The 19,989-nt window shown below is 47.2% G+C and overlaps 8 protein-coding genes across 8 annotated transcripts; 3 read left to right on the top strand and 5 right to left on the bottom strand.

The window, feature by feature from the left end:
• Positions 1–334: 334 nt before the first annotated feature.
• On the top strand, positions 335–2,444 carry GGS25DRAFT_307440 (glycoside hydrolase family 61 protein). Its single transcript, XM_049257700.1, has 4 exons — positions 335–962; positions 1,025–1,146; positions 1,207–1,284; positions 1,396–2,444. The coding sequence occupies exons 1-4, from the start codon at positions 767–769 to the stop codon at positions 2,167–2,169; spliced, it is 1,170 nt and encodes a 389-aa protein (XP_049115220.1). The 5' UTR covers positions 335–766; the 3' UTR covers positions 2,170–2,444.
• A 901-nt stretch (positions 2,445–3,345) lies between these two features.
• Positions 3,346–4,614, top strand: GGS25DRAFT_522340 (Cys/Met metabolism PLP-dependent enzyme-domain-containing protein; the record flags this gene model as incomplete). Its single annotated transcript, XM_049264215.1, has 1 exon — positions 3,346–4,614. The coding sequence occupies one exon, from the start codon at positions 3,346–3,348 to the stop codon at positions 4,612–4,614; it is 1,269 nt and encodes a 422-aa protein (XP_049115219.1).
• A 1,419-nt stretch (positions 4,615–6,033) lies between these two features.
• Positions 6,034–7,633, bottom strand: GGS25DRAFT_522339 (uncharacterized protein; the record flags this gene model as incomplete). Its single annotated transcript, XM_049264214.1, has 2 exons — positions 6,034–6,140; positions 6,211–7,633. The coding sequence occupies 2 exons, from the start codon at positions 7,631–7,633 to the stop codon at positions 6,034–6,036; spliced, it is 1,530 nt and encodes a 509-aa protein (XP_049115218.1).
• A 1,081-nt stretch (positions 7,634–8,714) lies between these two features.
• Positions 8,715–10,966, bottom strand: GGS25DRAFT_307268 (permease for cytosine/purines, uracil, thiamine, allantoin-domain-containing protein). Its single transcript, XM_049257699.1, has 3 exons — positions 10,625–10,966; positions 10,167–10,556; positions 8,715–10,104 (listed from the first exon to the last, which is right to left on the bottom strand). The coding sequence occupies exons 1-3, from the start codon at positions 10,712–10,714 to the stop codon at positions 8,881–8,883; spliced, it is 1,704 nt and encodes a 567-aa protein (XP_049115217.1). The 5' UTR covers positions 10,715–10,966; the 3' UTR covers positions 8,715–8,880.
• Positions 10,967–11,643: 677 nt separating this feature from the next.
• Positions 11,644–13,682, top strand: GGS25DRAFT_493312 (uncharacterized protein). Its single transcript, XM_049261243.1, has 2 exons — positions 11,644–12,258; positions 12,312–13,682. The coding sequence occupies exons 1-2, from the start codon at positions 12,166–12,168 to the stop codon at positions 13,551–13,553; spliced, it is 1,335 nt and encodes a 444-aa protein (XP_049115216.1). The 5' UTR covers positions 11,644–12,165; the 3' UTR covers positions 13,554–13,682.
• Positions 13,683–13,741: 59 nt separating this feature from the next.
• Positions 13,742–15,364, bottom strand: GGS25DRAFT_307206 (NAD(P)-binding protein). The gene is made up of 2 exons (XM_049257698.1): positions 15,050–15,364; positions 13,742–14,984 (listed from the first exon to the last, which is right to left on the bottom strand). The coding sequence occupies exon 2, from the start codon at positions 14,936–14,938 to the stop codon at positions 13,931–13,933; it is 1,008 nt and encodes a 335-aa protein (XP_049115215.1). The 5' UTR covers positions 14,939–14,984; positions 15,050–15,364; the 3' UTR covers positions 13,742–13,930.
• A 10-nt stretch (positions 15,365–15,374) lies between these two features.
• On the bottom strand, positions 15,375–17,880 carry GGS25DRAFT_493302 (calcium-dependent phosphotriesterase). Its single transcript, XM_049261242.1, has 9 exons — positions 17,575–17,880; positions 17,043–17,487; positions 16,792–16,949; positions 16,533–16,723; positions 16,360–16,467; positions 16,088–16,297; positions 15,908–16,004; positions 15,770–15,849; positions 15,375–15,700 (listed from the first exon to the last, which is right to left on the bottom strand). Exons 2-9 carry the CDS (start codon positions 17,298–17,300, stop codon positions 15,483–15,485), a joined length of 1,320 nt encoding a protein of 439 aa, XP_049115214.1. The 5' UTR covers positions 17,301–17,487; positions 17,575–17,880; the 3' UTR covers positions 15,375–15,482.
• A 3-nt stretch (positions 17,881–17,883) lies between these two features.
• On the bottom strand, positions 17,884–19,546 carry GGS25DRAFT_306837 (uncharacterized protein). Its single transcript, XM_049257696.1, has one exon. The coding sequence runs from the start codon at positions 19,375–19,377 to the stop codon at positions 18,139–18,141; it is 1,239 nt and encodes a 412-aa protein (XP_049115213.1). The 5' UTR covers positions 19,378–19,546; the 3' UTR covers positions 17,884–18,138.
• Positions 19,547–19,989: the final 443 nt, after the last annotated feature.

Below are 19,989 nucleotides of genomic sequence, written 5' to 3'. Positions count from 1 at the left end.
TATGCTATAGTACACACATTTACCTATGTAGATAGGATACCCAACTTCACACTCCTCCACGCAAACTCTCCCCTCATGAGAACGGCCTTACTTCAGCTCCCCTCCCCTCCCCCCCCTTTTTTAAATGAAGGGCAAATACATAGCAGAGGATGGGAAAAGGTCCCGTCGAATCATAATCGCGACAGTCATCAACTGGTGGTGGGACTTTGACGTTACACGGCGTAAGCTTGTTTCTTATTTCCCTCCCATTCGTTTGGTACCTACTGTGTAGGCAGGTATTTTCGTTTTCTTCGTTTCCTCGGCATGCTTCTTCTGCGGCTCAACCCGATCTTTGGTATAAGACGGATATCCTCTCTTTCGTCTCATCTTGTCTCTGTTTAATTTTTTTTATTTCTCCTTTTTTTGCCCTTGACACTATGGTCTTCTTCTTCTCATAGGGTTGGTTGGCTGTTCAAACTTTACACCCGTGGGTTTCGTATTGCTTTACCTACCTAGTTTAGTAGGTACCTAGTCATTCATTTCGTGCGCATTTTTTCTCTCCTTCTACATACTACTTACGTTTATTCGACCATTCCATCCAACTACGACTTCAAGGCCCTTCAAGGTAGTCTATTCTCTCATTTCTAGTCGAGCTAGACCTTGTTTTCTCCTCCTCATAGCAACAGTTGCTTGGACTACCAAAACCCCGAGCACTTGGATCTCGGACGATTTATTCGCAAACACTTTCCTACGATTTCGACCACCTTATGTTAGCATCTCCTTCACCATGAAGCAAGCCCCCTCTCTCCTTCTCGTGGCTGCGGCAGCCCTGCTTCCTACCATGGTGGATTGCCACACTGTATTTACGACCTTGTTTGTCAACGAAGTATCTCAGGGAGATGGAACTTGTGTCAGGATGTCTATGGATCCACAGCATTGTGTCGATCCGATCGATGGCTTGGACAGCGATGATATGGCATGCGGTAGGCGATCAGATCACATTTCCGAGAAAAATTGCTTGCGGTGATGCTTACGTCTTAATCAGGGGTTAACGGGGGCAAGGCTGTCGCATTCACCTGTCCCGCACCGACTGACGGTAAACTCACCTTTGAGTGGCGGCTGTGGGCTGATGCAGAGCAGCCCGGGGCTCTGGATCCCTCACACAAGGTATGAAGCATAGAGGAATAGTTGAATATAAGTATCGCGTGTCTAATATTTGAGACGCAGGGCCCTTGTGCCGTATACGCTAAACAGATTAAGAACATGACCACGGATTCTGCGGCTGGCCCAGGCTGGGTAAAGCTTGTAAGTGTCCTCTCAAGATATCATTCACCTACCGCCAGTTGCTGCTACATTGCTTCAATCCACTTCCTCGCTCGACGAACTGTGGGATAAGTACTAACCCTGACAGTATAGTGGGACGAGGGTTATGACGATGCAAGCGGTAAATGGTGTACCGAAAAGGTAATTGAAAACAACGGCTTAATGTCAATTGACATTCCAAAATCGCTCCCAGGTGGTGACTGGCTCTTTCGCCCCGAGCTTCTGGCACTCCACAACGCCGACAAGGGCGACCCGCAATTTTACACCGGGTGCGCGCAGGTGTTTGTCCAAAGTGATAAAACAGGAAATCTTGACGTGCCTTCCGAGTACAGCGTCAGTATCCCGGGCTACGTCCAGGCTGATACGCCCGGGCTCACGTTCAACATTTACGAGCCCCGGTTTCCATACCCCATGCCCGGGCCTAAGGTCTATCAGCCTGCCGCCGACTCGGAGATGAAGGCTGCGGTGGCGTCGACTTCGTCTAAGGCTGTACAACAAACTAAAGGCACGATTCCACCAGAATACCTCATCAAGAACGCGAATTGGGTTGGCGTGGAAGTATCCAGCTACTCGACCGAGGACGGGTGCTGGAAGGCGTCTGAAGCGTGTTATGACCAGGCGTCCGAGTGTTATGACTCGGCTCCGCCGACGGGAGGCGCAAACTGCCGCGTCTGGGAGGAGAAATGCGACGGTATCACCGCCGCGTGCAGCGCCGGTGATTTCAACGGACCTCCGAATAAAGGAAAGAAGCTTCAGAGCGATGATCCGGCCCCACCAGCGGATATTCCGGGGGCAGCCAATACGGATATAGAAGTTAGGAGACGGTGGGGGCGACGGGGTACGTCCTTGGCTGCAAGCTTATCCTAGGTTGGGAAAGGGGCACAGGTATGTATCCCCGACCTGACGACCCGCGTCTGCATATAAATGGAAACCTTTTAAGCTGGTCTTGGAAGCTATTGGGACAAGAATGCACGAATGCACGTAATCTGGAACTATCAGAGCTACCTACCTTGGTACGTTAGATACACACCAACCTAACCCAGGTAGGTAGGCAGATAGGTAGGCAGGTAGGTAGGCAGGTAGGTAGGCAGGTAGGTAGGGACATCTGGAGATAGGCAACGTGTTTGGTGTATGCATACTGGGCACATTGGCCAGCACATCGAGTCGGCGTCTCCTATTCCCTTAGGTATCTAGACATTCCGAATTTTGTTTTCCAACCATCGATAAATTACCTAAGATTTTCTTGCGGTGACTAGTTAAGCCCGGTACCCCAGATTTTGATGTTCTTCTTACCTACAACACGTGTTGTGTGTTGGGTACGTGGATGGGCCTTGATTTGATGTGGGAGATACATACATAAAGGAGACAATAAGGATTGGTAAGACGGTTATCGGCTTGTGACAATGGCGGTGAATCAATGGAATATGTTAGTTTATGGGATCAGTTTAACCTTGGATGTTGTCATGAAGTATTATTCAGATTGTCTAATGTATGTACAATGTTCATTGTTGGATTGATGAAGTTGTACAAAGTGAACATTGAAGTGGATTGAGATTTGAGAACAATTGGAACTGGTATCTACGTACCAATTATGTATAAATACATACGGTAGTCGGAAAGCTTACTGGTCCATGCACTTTCCTCATGCCGTCTTGAAATGACGAATATCGGAGTTACAATCATGATGATGACAAAACATATGGATTACTAACGCATATACCTATTATACACCGTCCTACAAGTGGACGATATTGCTTGTGACTTCCTCAATTTTATATATATATATACCCATAACTATATATACCTCTAGCAGGTGCCTCCGACCTATTAACTTCAAAGTTATTCAATATAGGCAAGAATTACATAATCCCCAATTGATACCTCGACCACTTGAAAAAAGAAAAATCAAATTTAATCAATCACATCGTCCTCAGAGACATCTATCAACTTCAAGTCTGGTTTGCCTAGTATACCAATTGGACCAATTGAACTAGTCTAGCCTTCTATTAGGTACTTCAAATAGTATATACCATATATACCATCATGACAGTTCCTATCGACCCCGTAATCGACACCCCTCCGCGGGCACCCTCCCCTGTTCACGGCTTCGGAACCCTTGCCGTTCACGCCGGTGCTCCCCACGATCCTGTCACCGGTGCCGTCATTGAGCCTATTTCCTTATCTACTACCTTCGAACAATCCGCCGTCGGAAAGCCTGTTGGCTTGTATGAATACTCGCGTAGTTCAAATCCTAATCGCGACAACTTCGAGAAAGCCGTCGCTGCGCTAGAACATGCAAAATACGCACTGGCCTTTGGTAGTGGAAGTGCGGCTACTGCTACTATTCTTCAAAGCCTGGCTCAAGGTTCCCACGTAATAAGCGTGAGTGATGTATATGGTGGTACGCACCGCTACTTTACTCGCGTCGCCAAAGCCCACGGTGTTACCGTTACATTTACCCCGCAGATCGAGGTCGATATCGCCGAACATATCAGAGACAACACGAAGCTGATATGGATCGAGACCCCCAGCAATCCTACCTTGAGGCTCGTTGATATCCGGGCTGTGGCCTCGGCAGCCCATGCACGAGGTGTTGCCGTCGTCGTCGACAATACCTTTTTAAGCCCCTACGTACAAAACCCACTGGACCATGGTGCCGACATTGTTGTCCACAGCGTCACGAAATACATCAATGGACATAGTGATGTGGTAATGGGATTGGCCGCTTTCAACTCGGACGAGTTGCGAGAACGGTTGGCTTTCCTACAGAATGCTTGTGGTGGTGTACCATCCGCCTTCGACTGCTGGCTTGCTCATCGAGGTGTGAAGACGTTACATCTAAGAGTCAAGCAGTCAAGTGCAAACGCTACGGCCGTGGCAAAGGCTTTAGAAGCTAGCCCTTATGTCATTGCCGTCAATTATCCCGGCCTAGACTCTCACCCACACCGCCATATTGCTTTGAAGCAGCACCGAGACGGCATGGGTGGTGGCATGCTTTCATTCCGGATTCAAGGTGGTCGCGTCGCAGCAGAGCGGTTCTGCCAACTGACCAAGATCTTCACGCTAGCTGAAAGCCTTGGTGGTATCGAAAGTCTGGTGGAGCTACCGAGCGCCATGACGCATGCTGGTATTCCCAAGGATCAGCGGGAAGCTGTGGGCGTTTTCGATGACCTCGTTCGTGTCAGCAGCGGTATTGAAGAACCCGAGGACTTGCTCCGTGATATCCAGCAGGCACTAGAGAAGGCGATACAAGAGACTGCCTCTCATTCGAGCAATGGTGTTAACGGCGTCAACGGGCACGGGCAAAGCTAGACACGGGGACAGGAGCATTGAGCACTCAAAATTATAGAATTTCGGACATGGCTTCACGACAGGATTTGCTTTTGTCTATTCATTCTTCCACAAGACATGTGGTAGGCGTTGGGATTAGATGCGTTGGGCAGCATAGCATACAAATGAGCTTTCGGCTCATGGAGGAGATTCTGATTGCACGAGACGTCTTATAAAGTAGGTAGAAATAACGCGTCTTCTGTAACGCGGCTGATCATCAATGACTAAGTAGGTAGTATACGCCTCTTATAACCATATATTACGTACTGCTATCATTACTAGTGTATGTAGCTTTACATCCTTATCTACAATCATATACATCACGTACCAATGACTTGATTGCTCACCGTGGAATTCTAACGCTTCAAGCTTTGATTTGTTTTTCGTATGGCAAGCTATATCTTCCCCCGCGCAATAGGGGTGCGGTAGACCTACCTACTAATCGCACTGAGTGGTATAGATAAGATCGCAAACCTCACGGCGCAGGCTTATCGAATTGTGCGAAATGAAATTGCGGATAGGTGCTGCCAGCTTTCTTACTTGAAGGCAAGTTACGTAGAGTACCTAGGTATCTTCTTTATCACGTATATAATGGCTATAACGGGGTAAAAGTTGCTGCAGGACTGGTCTGTTCTAGTGGTCTTCATCTGACTTTTTCTTGAAGTATTTCGAGCCCCTAACTGACTATGTAGGTACTTAGCACAGAAGATGGTTCTCGACTACCTACTCGTATCGTAAGGCATTTTCCCGTTTTCTAACTCGCAGCTATAGCTACGATCATCTGTCGGATTGGGTCAAGGCAAGCGAATAGTATATCTATGATCTAGTCTGCGAAGTCATGATTCATCGTCTGACGATACTATCCTGGCAGGCATGTGTCAAATATGAAGTTATAGGGTTTACGAATGAACATTCGTTTGTCTTATAGCTACTGACTTATCAGGTAGGAACCAAGCGATCACTACCTGGTGAGATGTTAAACTAGCTCATTGTTCCTCCTCGAAACTGAATGCAATATTGGCCCTATGCGGTATACGTAAACGAATATTCTGCAAGTGCCAAGAAGGCTACATAGTTTTGTATGTTCTGCTGCAAATTTGCACGGCTCTCTTAGTTTAGCCAGCTGTGTCAGGATTCCCGTGTCTGAGGCATCGGGACTGTAGCTGAAGCAACTCAATCGCTATTATTCGACGAATGGAGTTCATTCTGTGGTTCTCATGATATCGAGAACCACCCAAGCATATCCCAAAGCAATATACAATGGATTTCCCTGATGCGAATTGGTGTGCTATCATCGAGGGTTGCATTGATAATGTCGTTAATCCATATCCGAATCCGAATCTTGATCATCTGACATGAATTAGCAAATGTTAAGTACTTGTTCATAACACCTGTGGTGCATTACTTACCCTCCGAATCCGAAGAACCAAGTTCCCCATCTTGATTATTCAACCCATTCTGCCAATTGATATGGACAGACTCGATGACCTCCGTAGAAAAGCGTTTCCCTAAAGGTTTTCAGAATTAGCACTGCCAAGAATTCATACCAAAGGACATATGTAGGAAATATTCACATACAATCTTGACCTGCCCATTCCACGACAAGAACACTTCGGGCATTTGTATCTTTGCTGAGATCTTTGAATAATGCTGGAAACATAGAATGACCATGCTTCTGTTTGAGATAAGAAAGCTTCACGGCGGAGAGATCGAGCTGAAGCTTCGCAATATGCTTCAATAGCTTGGCCCAATGATTGACTTTGCTTTCGGTGTTATGAATCTGTGCACATTGAAGGACAATTCTGTGTAGGCTGATTTGTCGTAGGGTTGATTTGAATTTCTTGAAAATGCTCAAGAGCAGAGATGGACGGATGGTTATCATCCCAATGTCCAGTTGCACTAAGTGTGGGAACTCGGGCGACTGCGGCAACCGTGGAAGAAGATTGACTCGTAAGTCATTTACATGTGCCATATCCTGCGCTGCTGATGCTGTAGTCTGCGACTCCGTGGGATCCTGCGCAAGCCACTGAAGAAGATCTGTCGTTTCGTGTTCTAGAGAGGAACGAAAGTTGAGCCGCAAATGCTCAAGGGCTGGGGTTTTCGAAAGAAACATGACAACAGACAGGGCGAGGTAACGTTTGAAGGATCCCTCATCGTTGATAACAATAGGCGAAAACGATGCTGATCCCAAGTCTAAGAAGAGGGTTTTGAGCCCGTTGAGAAGAGGGAAGATGGCGGACTCGAGATAACGAGGTATATGGAAGGCCTGATCCGGAAGATGACAGTGTCGTAAGATGCACTCTAACCGAGGAGGGTTGTGTGTATTCTGTGTCTTTCCTAGGGCCCGTAATATCGTCAAGAAGGTGTGGCTGATATATTTTATGGGGCCATCCTGGACGGTAATGTCAATATGGTGATCGAACCGAGGCACTTCAAGCATGTAACCTCCCGTCTCGGCGAGAAATGTCGGGGCGCCATAGGTTTGCCAATTATGATCAAGGCCTTCACGCCACCGACCAGAGGAAGCGAAGTCTCGTAGACCGACAGTTTCGAGGTTGGTCAAGCCTTGAAGAGCCTCAGTAAGAAGCATAGAGTCCTCACCTGAGCTGACTAGGGACTGATGAAGAGACTTCTCCTGACGCATCTTGTTGAAGCTAAGTGCCCCATCAAGATCCGTAAAGGGAGGAGGGGATAGTGAGTTAATATGCGTGGCTGCGGGCGGTCGCTCAAGGCTAATGATGAGATACTTTACGCTAGATGCGAATCTTGACTTGGAAATATCCACGAGAGCCTCGAGGCTGAAAGGGGTGATCATGAATTGTCTCTTTGTAAAGAACTCTTTGGCGAAGGACTTGTAAAAGGAAGCCTCGATGTGTCGACAAGTTCTACGAAGGTTTCCATACTCGGCAGTGGTGAGATGCGAGGATATGTTGAGAAGGACCTCAAGAGGAATGGTCAGAAGGCGGCTCTGCTTCTCCACTGGGGAGAGTTGAAGATCCATGGTTTCAGGTATGTCTCTTCCAGGCGTGTTTTTATTGTACTTCAATGTTGGTGGAAGGTAATGGAGGTACTAAACTGACCCAGCTAACTGCTAAGTAAGTGGATGGGTAGTAGGTACCTACCAAACCGAGGTTCAATGTAATTGAGGTAGGTAGAGATAAATTGACGGTCAATGATGGTAAGGGAATTGATGAGATGGGAGATATGTAGAGAAACGCGAAAGGTTCGAGTCACCCAAGTACGTAACGAACTTGGTAAACCCAAGATTGAGGAAAAGTATGGACGTATAGATATTCGTATGTAAGAGGAGAAAAAGAAAAAAAAAGAAGAATGAAGATGTGAGAAAAGAAGAAAGAATGTTGTTGTTGTTGTCTGCGTATATGTTTTTAAAGTTGGTTTTTTGAAGTTCAATGTTCATTCAATCTTCACACCACATGCGCCTGGGTATCGGGTATTCAAGTACCTTGGTGTGTGAATTTCAATCATTGACGTTCAATGGAAATAGCCAAATGCATTTATTGATTTCGTGTTGGAAAAAACTAACAAATCCAAGGTAAGGTAGGCTGAAGAAGATTAAATAAATACATTCTCGCAGTGTGTCACACTTTCCATTCTGGCATATTACCACTACATATGTATCAAATGTAGTACCTGCCAACATTTATGGTATTGTAAAATACATACCTTAGGTAGGTATATGAAGTTGTTTCCAGGCAGAACAGCGTTTGCCTGCCTTAGCTCTCCTTTTTCAAGGCAACACTAGGCAGGCTAGGTAGGTTAGTCACGCTAGTATCTTAAAATGATCTGTGCATACATATATCGCACATGCATACCTAGTACTAATATCATCCCGCACCCCGCTAGCCCACTAACCTTAGCCCGCTTAGGTACCACATGGGGAATTCAACAGCACTGACTCACTGACAGTGTTTTATCATCTTGCAACCTCGAACTTCAACGTTGACATTCATCTCCATTGTCCCTTATTATGTAGAATCTCGACAATGTATCGATGATATATATCTACCTACGGTAGGTAATGGTATCCTTTCTTTTCTTTCTTCTTTTTACCTTCCAAGCCAATTAATACCATATTCTCACATATTCTCAAATATCGAAAGTCATACCGAAAATTAGGACATTGCCCTGTACCCAATCCTTAACATACCTAGGTTAGGTACCTATACATTTGTATGCGATCGATCATGATGCGACCGTATTAACTATTTACGCACTACCTCATCTCTATCATATATCTTTCGAGTGGTCCTTGTAGTACTTGCTACCCAGGACTGCCTCCACGTCCAAACCTGGTGGATCATATGTCGGCCGATTAAAGTCTTGACTGCCTTGATCGTACGCTAGTCTGACTTCGTCGATCTGATCTCCCACTTCCATCCAAGTATCGCTGCAAGCTGGGATGGGAAATAACTTACACAGCCCCCAATACATCACCGAGGAAACAATGAACCCGCAGAAGAAATTGAAGTTGTAAATGTATGTCGCTCCTATAGGAACATTGCCCCCATTAACGGCACCAGCAAAGCCTACGACGTTGATGAGGATACCGCTGATATATGCTGCATACGCTCTCCAGTGAATACCATAAGTAAAATAGTACGGCCCAGTCTTGCGAGCATCGTAGAGTTCCTTGATATCGAGATAGCCCTTGCGGACCAAGTAGTAGTCGCTGCACATGACGCCTGCGATTGAACTCAAAAAGACCGAGTAAGAGGAGAGGTATGTGGTGAACTGATTAGACGATGTAAGCAGATTATAAGGGCACATAGCCAAGCCGACAAGGGCACAGATATAGCCACCACGACGGATGTTGATGAATCGCGGTAGCAATGCAGTCATGTCGGTTCCAGCTGAAACCGAGTTTGCTGCAATGTTCGTGCCTAATTGAGCTAGAGCGAAGGCGAAGGCAATGACAAAGACACCGAAACGTTGACCGGAACCGCCGTCATTTATAAACCGTTCTAATAGATCCAGGGGGTCCCAGATTGGCTCAGTCCCAGGATAGATGATTTGTGAGCTCGATGAAACTAGAATACCAATCAAAGAGGTGACGGCAAACCCAATTGGAATGGTGAAAAACTGGGACCATAGCGCATCACGCGGCTTGCCGGCAAAACGAGAGAAATCAGGATCGTTGACGATGAGTGTTGCGAAGTTGGCAATCGAACTCATCACCCCTTTGATGAATTCCCAAGCAAGGTCACTTCCTTCTATCGATGCACCTCGTCGAACAATAGGACCTGGCCCGCCAGCACGAACCAAAGCCCAAATCAAGTAGGCGATGGCAGCACAAGGGACGAAGTAAGCTTTGACAGTGAAGAGGTGTCGAATCTGATGTACTGGAAACCATATAGCGGGAAGCGACACGAGCCAAAACAGGAAAAACGATACATAGTCAGCTGTGGTCGTGCCCGATGATGGCGAGAACGTGTTTGGAATGGTCTCGCGATCCTATGAGAAGTTTAGTACTCTAGGTTCTCCCCTCGTTTGAGCGTCAACTCAGTCCGACTTACCCAACTTAGCCAAATAGACCGGATCATCAGGTACACGCAATGGCCACCGATGTACGACTGTACGCCATACCAAATACAAGCCATAGCGGCGCGATTAAAGACGGGCCAGAGACAACCCCAAATGCCGAAGCTAGACCTGTTCACGACGGGGAAACCGATATGGTACATGGCGCCGATGCGACCGGTCGCGCAGATGAAGGTACCGGCAATTGCATACCCAATCCACACGCAAAGCCATGACTGCCACCACGAAAGCCCATTCACAATCATAGACGAGCTAATCATCCAAGTGTTGATGTTGAAGGAATCGGCAATCCAAAAGCCAACAAAATTCCATGGCCCCCATTGACGACGCTCATGTTCGACAGGTTTGAGATCGTGATTTGTTAACTGAGAGGGGTTAGCTTCGGAATAAGCTCGATCGACGGCCATAAAGTGGCACCCAGGTTCGGTGTTACCATGAGTTGGGCTGTAGTGAGGCCATCTTCGTGATCCACAGCGACCTTCTCTGCCCACCTGCTAAGCCTCGAGCTGTGAAGCCTCTCCATTACGACTGATTATCGAGGACTGTTGATCTTGTTTAAGGGGGGTAGTTTGGTTCATGTATGACACGGAAGCTGAACGGAGGGGAGATGGAAGATGGATGATCTAGGAGACGATCTAGGTTTGCCTTGTATCATGTAAAAGCATCATCTGTCAAAACTCTAGATATATATAGGTAAACCGTAAATGGAGTATAAGATACTATATATGAAGGAGTTTCAAAAGATATATAGGATATAGGATATATATATTTGAGGTAGGTATGTAACGACAGTAGAGAGACAGGGGGAATGGAAAGAGAAAGAGAAAAGAGAAGTAGGTAAAAGATATATAAGATTTCACATCTTTCGAGGCCAAGGTTAATTGTATTTACTACCATGTAGTGCCATGTACTATGTAAGCTTGCGTCTGCGCCCTACATACATAGTAGTACTACTAGGGTAAGTACATGATATGTAGGTAACCTTGGAAGTATAAGCCTACATGTACTATAGTAGACTTCCTCATACATGCACCTATTTTCGCCTACTCTTCAACACAAGTTGTACTTCCAGTTGCCTACACCAGCTACATATCAAGGATCAAGGATCCCCACACTCATGAGATTCCCATCGCGGTACCGTACTAGGTGGATAAGGCTAGTCGTAAACAGAAGCCAAATCCACTTCTCGGTGTCACCGCTAACAGAGATAAGAAAGGATAAGAAGAGAAGTGATAAGGTTTTGATTGGCTGAAATTGACCCGAATGGCGTAAAGTGTATAAACACTTCAAGTTATATTCGTTTCAGGCTTAGCTTGTGCCTTAATGTCAGGGAACCCCCCTGAAGATAAGCGATCACTTGTGCTGCTGAATCCCAGCTATCCCGCAAATTATGACGCTTGTGCTATCCGCTATCTGAAATGTTGAAGGAGTTATGTGATCTCATCGAGCAATAAGTACTCGCAGTACTCTCGCATGTATGTAACACAATTTCTGCGCCGAGGAGGCATCAACCTTAACATTCCCCTAACATTCCTTATTACATATTATCGATCGTCAACCGTTTTCAAGCCTGCGCCTACCGCGGCCTACATACCTAGTATCATTGAAGGCATACATTTTCCTACAATCAAGCCAAACCACCCGTGACAATGGAGCTGAAAATTCATGCTAGGTATGTCTCATGGTCTAAATTTTCACTCCCACATAAGTACTTCCACATACATATGCTACGGCGTAGCACCATGGCAGCCCCGATCACGCCCAATATTGCTCGTGACCATCAGGGGTGTAGCCATAATCAAAAGGAAACGAAAAAAGGGCATGGAAATTCCTGTGTTAGGTGTATAGGAAGCATTTTTGAAGACTGGCACAGAAAGCACCTAACACCTCAACCCCGTTGAAGAACAAAGGGTATTGTCTGTAAAATGTGACAGAATTGTATCAAAAACAAGACCATTGTTCCCTCTCACCTAGATGGTAGCCTACCATAAGCAGTCGCTCAGATGGATACAAAAGCGTACAAAGCTCTTTCAACAATACTCTTCTTTTTCACTATCCAATATCAAGGTCAGTTCTCCCTGCTCGGGAATTGTACAACATAATCTTACCTACATACACAGGATCAACTATCATCCACACTTTCTCCAGGCAGGGAAACGAACATGGAGTACGCAAATCCCTCTTCTATCGAATTGCACTGTAGAGATCATGGCCTCTTAACTTGCTTAATATGCCTTCACAGTATCAACTCGAAGGCCGGGGGCCTGGCTCCTATTGAGGCTCCGATTCCCTGTCCCGAATCTGCTCACAGCGTCGCGCCGCTGTTTGAAGGAAATCATCTAAGTATTCGCAATATTTCCCGCTTAGGTTTTCAAGACGGCTTGAGTCCCGAGGACAGAATCAAGTATCGACATACTGCGCATTTGCAAGTTGGTGGCAAAGACTTCCATCGTACTTTTTTTTACTGCCCTCACTGTCAACTTTCATACCTGGCAGGAGGCGGACCCGGAATGTACGCGTCTCATCCGTCGCATATTGGTCCGGATGGACAGCGATATCTGAAGATCGTAGTGTTTCCTTGGCAGTTTTTGCGGAAATCGGAGCGTATTGCCTGTACCTCAACGTTCGTGTATGGCCATAACAGCGACATGAATATTTCTTACGAATGTGCGCCGAATACTGACTACGGCACAGCAGGCTGGAATCTGGATAATGCATTGATAGCAACCTTGATAATGCTTCTTCGCGATGTGGAGCACCGGATAATCCCGCTTCGGAAGAGGCTAGTTGAACCTGTCGTTTACACCAATAGCGAATATTTTGCCGGCCAAGCCTGGCGTTTTCGACTTATCGTTATTGCCCCTCTTCGCCCAGAGCTTCTTAACTTTTTACTTATGGCGAATAGTATGAAGTACAGCCATAAGCACAGGGCTTACGTGGAAAGGAATGGACTAGGGATCACTATAGCCCGGTGGCCAGTTACAGAAGAACGTCGGTATCAGACCGTGACCTTCATCAGAATGGTCAAAAGCCTAGCCGAACGCGGGATAGATGTTCAATGGAAGTGTGTTGAACCTGACGAGGTAACTAGTCAGGCGATGGCTTCGTTTATGAACCAGCCGTATAATTCCGCCCAGGAAGTTGTTGATGACTCTCTGGGAGCGGCAAACGAAGAGCAAGACGCGCTGGAGGAGGAAGAGCTATTAGAAGGTGATTCTAGTCAGTATATTTCAGATCACCACGACTACGAAGCCATTGAACGAACAACTCCATCTATGGACGATCGATCTCAATGGGACAGTGCACCTAGGCAATACGAAGACTATTTCGACGAGGGCCAGGGCCAGGACCAGTCCCCTTAGGTAGGTCGAGATTCGGGTAGATCCAGGTAGGTCTTGGTAGAGCTTGGTGGAGAATTAAAAGGGGCTTCAAAATACATAATTACATAGGTAGGTAGGTAATTTTACACCATGAATTTGACTTAATAGGTCTCTAACAATTAAGACGCTATAGCCATGCATGGACAACCAAATGTAAACTCCGTTTAACTACATGATTGTCGTACGCACCTCTCTAGCATGTAGAGGGAATCCTATTAGAAGATTTGGCATAAGTACCTAGCAAACCCTGCCTATAAAATCAACTACCTACCGACCTACCTTAGGTACTTATTATCTAGTAACACCCATACCCATCCATAGGTACTTACCTACTAGGTAAACAAGCCTTAAGAGAAAAATCACGACGACTTCAAAGAATCAACATATTGCTTCACCAGCGCATCCGGGCTCTCATCCTTGACAAGCCCCAGCCTCAGCGACGTACTCGTGTCCATCTCCGGCGCCCAGCTCCTCAATATCCTCTCCAGATTCGGATCCGTCTCCTCGCTAACAAACTTCAACCGATCCTCGCCCCCGTGCTTCGCCAGCGCGTCCAGCAGCTCCTGGATCGACGCCGATACGCCGGGGAAGTTGATGTGCCGCACATGGCGCGGCAGCCGGTCGCTCGGCATGTGCAGCACGCGCACGAGGTTCTCGAGCAGCGTCGCGGGCGAGCACAGGAAGGAGCGGAAGCTGCGGTCGCGCAGGGGTACGACGCACGGCTCGCCGTGCATGGGCTCGCGGATCATCCCCGACAGGAACGAGGACGCCGCGTTCGTCGGCCGCCCCGGACGCACCGAGATCGTCGGGAACCGCAGGCTGAACACGTCCAGGAAACCACGACGGTGCATGTCGTTGAGCAGGATCTCCGTCATCAGCTTGTGCGACCCGTACGTCCCCTCCGGCGTTGGCGTCACGGAGTCGGTTACGATGCCGGATGCGGGGAGGGGCTGGCCGTATACCGCTTGGGAGCTTGCGTAGATCACGCGGACCGGGCCATTGCTGGGGGCGGGGTACTCCCTCCGCAGCGCAAGCACCAGCTCCCGCACGCTGTCGACGTTCACGCGCAGCGAGAGGTCCCAGTCCGCCTCGGACCCGGCCGACATGATGCCGTGGAAGACGAAGACGGCGGAGAGTGGCGTGCCGGCGGCGCGGAGGAGCGAGGTGACGAATTCGGGGGAGCTGATGTCGCCCTCGAGCACTGTCGCGTTCTCTGGGTACGCCACGCCTGGCGGTACGGCGGCGTTGCGCAGGTCGGTGAGGATTATCCGGTAGGATGGGTCGGAGAGTAGCCGGGAGGCGAGGAGGGGGCCGATGAAGCCGCCGGCGCCAGTGATGATGATGGTTTTGGTGGGGGTTGGTGCCATGGTTGCCTTTGGGAGGGTTGGAGTGGAAGGATGGATTAATGAACTGCTTAGGTATACGACACGAATTAAACACAAGGTTCTCAGTAGGATGGTAGGATGGTAGGAAGATACTTGGGTCTGTAGGCAGGTAAGTTCAAGGATTTTATTTCGTCAACTGTAGATCCGATCACTTCGGTTTCTTTTAGGATATTTCGAGGAAACACCCCCCCTTGAGGTGTCCACCCCCCACGTACAAAAGAGAGGACGAAAAAGGGTTGCGGGGTTAAGCGGGTAACTACTTATTGTATATAGTAGTAGTGAGGAGTCATGGAATGGGGAGTCGGGTGTCCGTCATCCGTTGGAGTGCGGAGTTGCCCATACTGGCACTAGTTCTTCCGAGCTACATACTCGTGCTTCAAATACGGTGCTGTGATCTACAGACATTAAGAGCACCTACTTAACGGCCAGAGGTATCTATTTCGTAAGTCAACCCTAAGATATTTCTAGGTACCTAACTAACCCAACTGCTAGCTACCTATTTTATTAGTGACAAGTTGTTCCGGGGTCACTTCTCTTCAATATAGCTACCCCCTGAAGCATTGACAGTCGCGTAGTAGAGATCGTCCTCCGCAAGAATCACCATCCGACCATCCCCGGCGAAATTGAAGTTGGCACAAGTCTTACCGAGGAAGATTTTCCCAATTAGGGTGCCAGATGGGTTCCATACTTGCACGCCGTCACCGCAGCCTGAGTAGACGTTTCCGTTGGTATCACAATGAACGCCTGCACGATGAAGCATCAGAAATCAGCCCTGACATTTTTCAAGAAGGGGGGGCTTTTGAGTCTACATACCATCTGGAACACCATTATCAACATAAGCAAAGAGTTTACGGTTCTCCCATGTCCCGTCGTCTTGAACGTTGAAGCGGTAACTAGGTATAGGTTGTGAGTCATTACCCATAAATTCTCATGTGGATCATAGATGCATACATGCTTGCCGGGTAGGTGAAGTTCCATCCCCAGACGCCGCGATTTGCCCCCGTATCAGTGACATACGCGTATGCACCATCTGGCGAGAAGGTTATTCCTGATCAACAGAAATGCGTTAGAAACGTGTCAAGTCTAGTCAAAACACAAGAGCTTAAGTAGGTAGTGGGCATAACACTTTACCATTGACAAGACCAAACCCATCTGCAACTGCGGTGACTGCACCGGCTTCGTCGTTATATCGATATACCTGAGGAATGACTCCTGGGTAAGGTCGGAAGTTTTGTAAATATCCGTACAGACTATCGGTAAAGTAGACGTCTTGGTTGCGAGGGTTGACGGCTACATCATTCAGGGAACTGAACTGGCGCCCAAAGTAGTTGTTCAATAGTACTTATCATCAAGTATTAGTAAGTTTTTTTTATGTTCGTAGTTTTCAGCTCCGGATGACTTACTCGTGGTATTATACGGCTCTTGCGGGTTCATCACCACCAACTGTGAAGGCAAGTTTGGGCCCTGTCCCTCGGCCGTGAAAACGAGCTGTCCCCTGTAGTTTGTCGCGCCTAGAGTAGGTTCGTAAGCATCCTATTGAATTTAGGTAGGTTTCAAGTAGGTAGGTAGGGTTTACCATTTGAGTTGCGAATTGCTGGCGCGTCAACGGTCTGGACGTTTACGGATCCCGTGGCATTGCGCTGGCTCGAAACAGCCATGGCTTCGGGCAGCGCAATCTTCATAATGATATTGGACTTGTTCAAGCCCGTCCCCGCCGACGCCGCACCTGCATTTTGCACGAAGAACATTTCGTCGGTGGGTGGATACCTAACATTTGAACGTGTTAGAAGAATTATCACACTCATGGTGGGTATGTCCATCGTCTGCTAGCATACCAGACAGCAGCTTCATGAAACAAAAGGTCTTCCCCACCACTGGCGATGAGCGTCAGAGTGGGATTAGACCCTATCACGTCGTAAAAGCTGTCATGATATACGTGGAAAGGCTTCTCTGTTAACGTGTCCAAGGTTTGTCCAGGTGGTATGAAGAAATACTGATATAATGTTAGTTTTTTACTGGTACTTGGAGGACATAAGATCATATATGCAGGTGGCTGATAAAAGCGATTGTGAGATTGGGGTTATACCGAAGAGCCATTAGCTACTGTCACGGGGAGAACCGTGGGCAAGACATTGAAGGACTTCGCGTCAATGACTTGGGCCTGCTCAGGGACTTCGCGCTTCGCCAATGACTGGTAGCTGGATGAAGGCGAGCTGCTGAAGGCCCGAACTAGGACACCTGTTATGAGAAAAATGAAAGCAAATGAAAAAGAAATCATCTTGAATTTCCTATCGCTTGTTCCGGCTGGATGCTGTCCGGCATCTCGAACAGTTGTGGGTGACATCAGGCCGGACACCGCATTATATATGTCCTCGGTTTAGTTTGCAAACAGCAACCCGGCAGTTCGAGAGGGACTTGGGTAAGTGATGTGTAGATCTCCATCTTTGGTGGCTGGGTTCAAAGAAAAAAAAAACTTGAATGAATGGTACGGTACTAGGGTATATACCTAGATTCATACATAGTAGTACTTGCTATGATAGTGCACATGTGGGTTAGACGGAGCTTTACATATGTAGGCATGGATCCATGGATCTAGGTGCTCGATTGCTCTAACTAACCTTGGTCTTTCATGCCCCCTTTTCCTTCTCTCAAACGCTCAAACGCTCTTTCTACTCAGTATTTGGAAATAATATTAACTTTCGTACAAGTACTAAGTATCATATGTACCTACCTCTATATTGACATGTAGTAGTGTGCAATGTTTCTTACCATGTGCTCGCTGGGTTTTAGTTCGGGGAAGGAGTAGGCATCACGGCTTTATTAAGGGATAGGTAGAAAAGTTCGGATATGGGGTATCAGCATTGAATGTGGAGATCAGATCCGAGCGGGGAAAACGGAGATCATTTAATACGTCATTTAAAAAAGTTGGGGTATGTATGAAGTATTAGACGGAACAGGAACCAGTTGATTTCCGTCTTACATAACTATGTACCTAGTAGTTACAGAGTAGCTCAGCTGCCTTTGATTTATAATTCTTTTGTTAGTTAAACTTCAATGTTCCTTGTTCATCTATTGCTTACATCAATTAAAGCATCCATCATGACGGCTTCCAGGATGAGGATAATGACAATTACCTACACAGACATAGCGATGGTGATAATAGAGGTTTTTATTATTGTGGATTACTTTGCCTCTTTCTTGGCCTTGTCGAGAATCTCTTGGGCTTTCTGCGACTTCTTCTCCAGCACCTGCTTGATCTCAGACAATGTGTCCTTGACCAACTGTTCACCTTCCCCCGTACGCTTATCAGCTACCTCCTTAAGCTGCTTCAACTTGGGAAGGATCTCGCTACCCTGAGGTATCATGTCGAAATAATATTCCAGGCCAGTACCATTGGATAACTGCGAGCCCTTGGACTTGGTCTTGTCGACAGCTTTCTTAACGTAATCTTCGATCTCACTTGCGTCTCCTGACTCTACCGCACGTTTGACTGTATCGAATAATGCCTTCGCGTCACCTTGCTTCAATGCGCTTGCGTTGTTTTCGACCAGCTCCTTGACCTTGGGGTTCTTGTCAAGGTAAGGTTTCGCCTGCTCCATTCCCTTCTTCCAAGCCTCATCACCCAGCTTCTTGACTTGCTCGACCTTCTCCTGAATAAGCTTCCGTGCTTTTTCAAAGTTGTCCGCGCTGAGCCCACCAGAGATTATCCCCTTGACCTGGTCCCACGTCTCTTCGACTTGCTTCTTCGCTTCGGGTCCATACTGCTCGCCCATCTGATTTAGCTGGTCGATGCTGCCCCCGAACTTTTGTTTCAACTCGGGGTGATTGTCTAGGATATCCGAGAGTGCGCCGGCGGCGAGATTCCCTATTTTCGTTGACAAGTCGCCCAGTACATCCAATGCCTTTGACCCTGTCTCCAGACTCAAACCCGATTTTGACAGCTTCTGAAACTGTTGGTAGGCATCCTTTATAATATTGTCGACTTCATCTCGGTGGTTTTCGCGAATCTTATCGATGTCCTTGAACGTAGCGTCGACGTATTGGCGACCTCCAGGAATCCATGCTACGTAGGAATAGCAGAAATCCTTCATGTATTTGATGGTCTGATCGGTATCCGGTGTCTTCTCTTGCAGCTTCTCAGCGGCCTCTTTGTACTTCTTGTTGACCTCCTTCACTGTCTTGTTCACTGTCCTAGACGTCTTCCCAGCGGGGGAAAGAAGGTATACTGCGTATAACACAGCCCCGGTAGCAACTCCACCCGCGACACCGGCTGCGAAATGAGAGCTGTTGATGTTTGCATTACTGCTTGAAGGAGAGGACGTGGAAGAGGACTGGAAGCGTTTTTGATAGATTCTTGGACCCTTTGATGACCGGGCTATTCTAGGCAAGCCGGCGCGCCCTAAAGATCTTGCAGGTATCATTTCGAGAGTGTGGTGAGAAGAAGATTATATTGTGCAATTGGGCAAGAGCATAGATATCTAAGGGATGTATTAGGTAGGTAAAGCAATGAAGTTCAATATGTTCTTGGATAGTACACCTATTGATGTGAAGTCTCTGTACCTAGTAGGTAACTGCATTTAGGGGATAAGTAGGTGTATATTAGAAAATGGTGACGTGTTGGCGTATCACGGCGTCATACATATACTTAGTAGGTATACCTCCCCAGTCCGAGCAAAGTGTCACCATAATGTCGTGCATATTACATGTATGTAATCCCAAAAGCTTATCCCCCAGTCTGTAAATATCTGAATTTATTGATTAGGTACCTAGGTTAGGTACGGGAACGTAACCCTTGCCTCTCCCTCCAGTTTCCAGGGGCACATTTGCCTTCCCGCCATTTTTTAACGCCGTCCATTGCATAAATAATTTCAACCAACCTCTGACCCGATATGTTAATGCTATATTGTTTATATATACACAGTCTTGTGCCTTGCTTGAGGTGTCACAGTAGTACAGTACTAGGAGGTCCCACTGGCTGGTCGGCGACAAGGACATCTCGTTGCTCAATTTTAATAATTTTTATTGAGATATAT

This window comes from Hypoxylon fragiforme (assembly GCF_022984875.1).
Source record: "Hypoxylon fragiforme strain CBS 206.31 chromosome Unknown GGS25scaffold_6, whole genome shotgun sequence".
In the NCBI taxonomy this organism is placed as follows: Eukaryota; Fungi; Ascomycota; class Sordariomycetes; order Xylariales; family Hypoxylaceae; genus Hypoxylon; species Hypoxylon fragiforme.
The sequence above is the reverse complement of the archived record's forward strand: the minus strand, read 5'-3'. Positions and strand labels throughout refer to the sequence as shown.

What these genes read in the sequence shown, in the direction of transcription:
- GGS25DRAFT_306837 (XM_049257696.1), bottom strand. Translation starts at nt 19,377, where the DNA reads ATGATACCTGCAAGATCTTTAGGGCGCGCCGGCTTGCCTAGAATAGCC.
- GGS25DRAFT_493302 (XM_049261242.1), bottom strand. Translation starts at nt 17,300, where the DNA reads ATGTCACCCACAACTGTTCGAGATGCCGGACAGCATCCAGCCGGAACA. An exon ending in CAGTAGCTAATGGCTCTTCG is followed by an intron (nt 16,950 to 17,042) that starts GTATAACCCCAA and finishes ACATTATATCAG; the next exon opens with TATTTCTTCATACCACCTGG. An exon ending in TGGGTTTGGTCTTGTCAATG is followed by an intron (nt 16,005 to 16,087) that starts GTAAAGTGTTAT and finishes TCTGTTGATCAG; the next exon opens with GAATAACCTTCTCGCCAGAT.
- GGS25DRAFT_493312 (XM_049261243.1), top strand. Translation starts at nt 12,166, where the DNA reads ATGGTAGCCTACCATAAGCAGTCGCTCAGATGGATACAAAAGCGTACA. An exon ending in TTTCACTATCCAATATCAAG is followed by an intron (nt 12,259 to 12,311) that starts GTCAGTTCTCCC and finishes CTACATACACAG; the next exon opens with GATCAACTATCATCCACACT.
- GGS25DRAFT_307206 (XM_049257698.1), bottom strand. Translation starts at nt 14,938, where the DNA reads ATGGCACCAACCCCCACCAAAACCATCATCATCACTGGCGCCGGCGGC.
- GGS25DRAFT_307440 (XM_049257700.1), top strand. Translation starts at nt 767, where the DNA reads ATGAAGCAAGCCCCCTCTCTCCTTCTCGTGGCTGCGGCAGCCCTGCTT. An exon ending in CAGCGATGATATGGCATGCG is followed by an intron (nt 963 to 1,024) that starts GTAGGCGATCAG and finishes CGTCTTAATCAG; the next exon opens with GGGTTAACGGGGGCAAGGCT. An exon ending in CTCTGGATCCCTCACACAAG is followed by an intron (nt 1,147 to 1,206) that starts GTATGAAGCATA and finishes TTTGAGACGCAG; the next exon opens with GGCCCTTGTGCCGTATACGC.
- GGS25DRAFT_307268 (XM_049257699.1), bottom strand. Translation starts at nt 10,714, where the DNA reads ATGGAGAGGCTTCACAGCTCGAGGCTTAGCAGGTGGGCAGAGAAGGTC. An exon ending in TCACTACAGCCCAACTCATG is followed by an intron (nt 10,557 to 10,624) that starts GTAACACCGAAC and finishes AACCCCTCTCAG; the next exon opens with TTAACAAATCACGATCTCAA. An exon ending in GGTCTATTTGGCTAAGTTGG is followed by an intron (nt 10,105 to 10,166) that starts GTAAGTCGGACT and finishes AACTTCTCATAG; the next exon opens with GATCGCGAGACCATTCCAAA.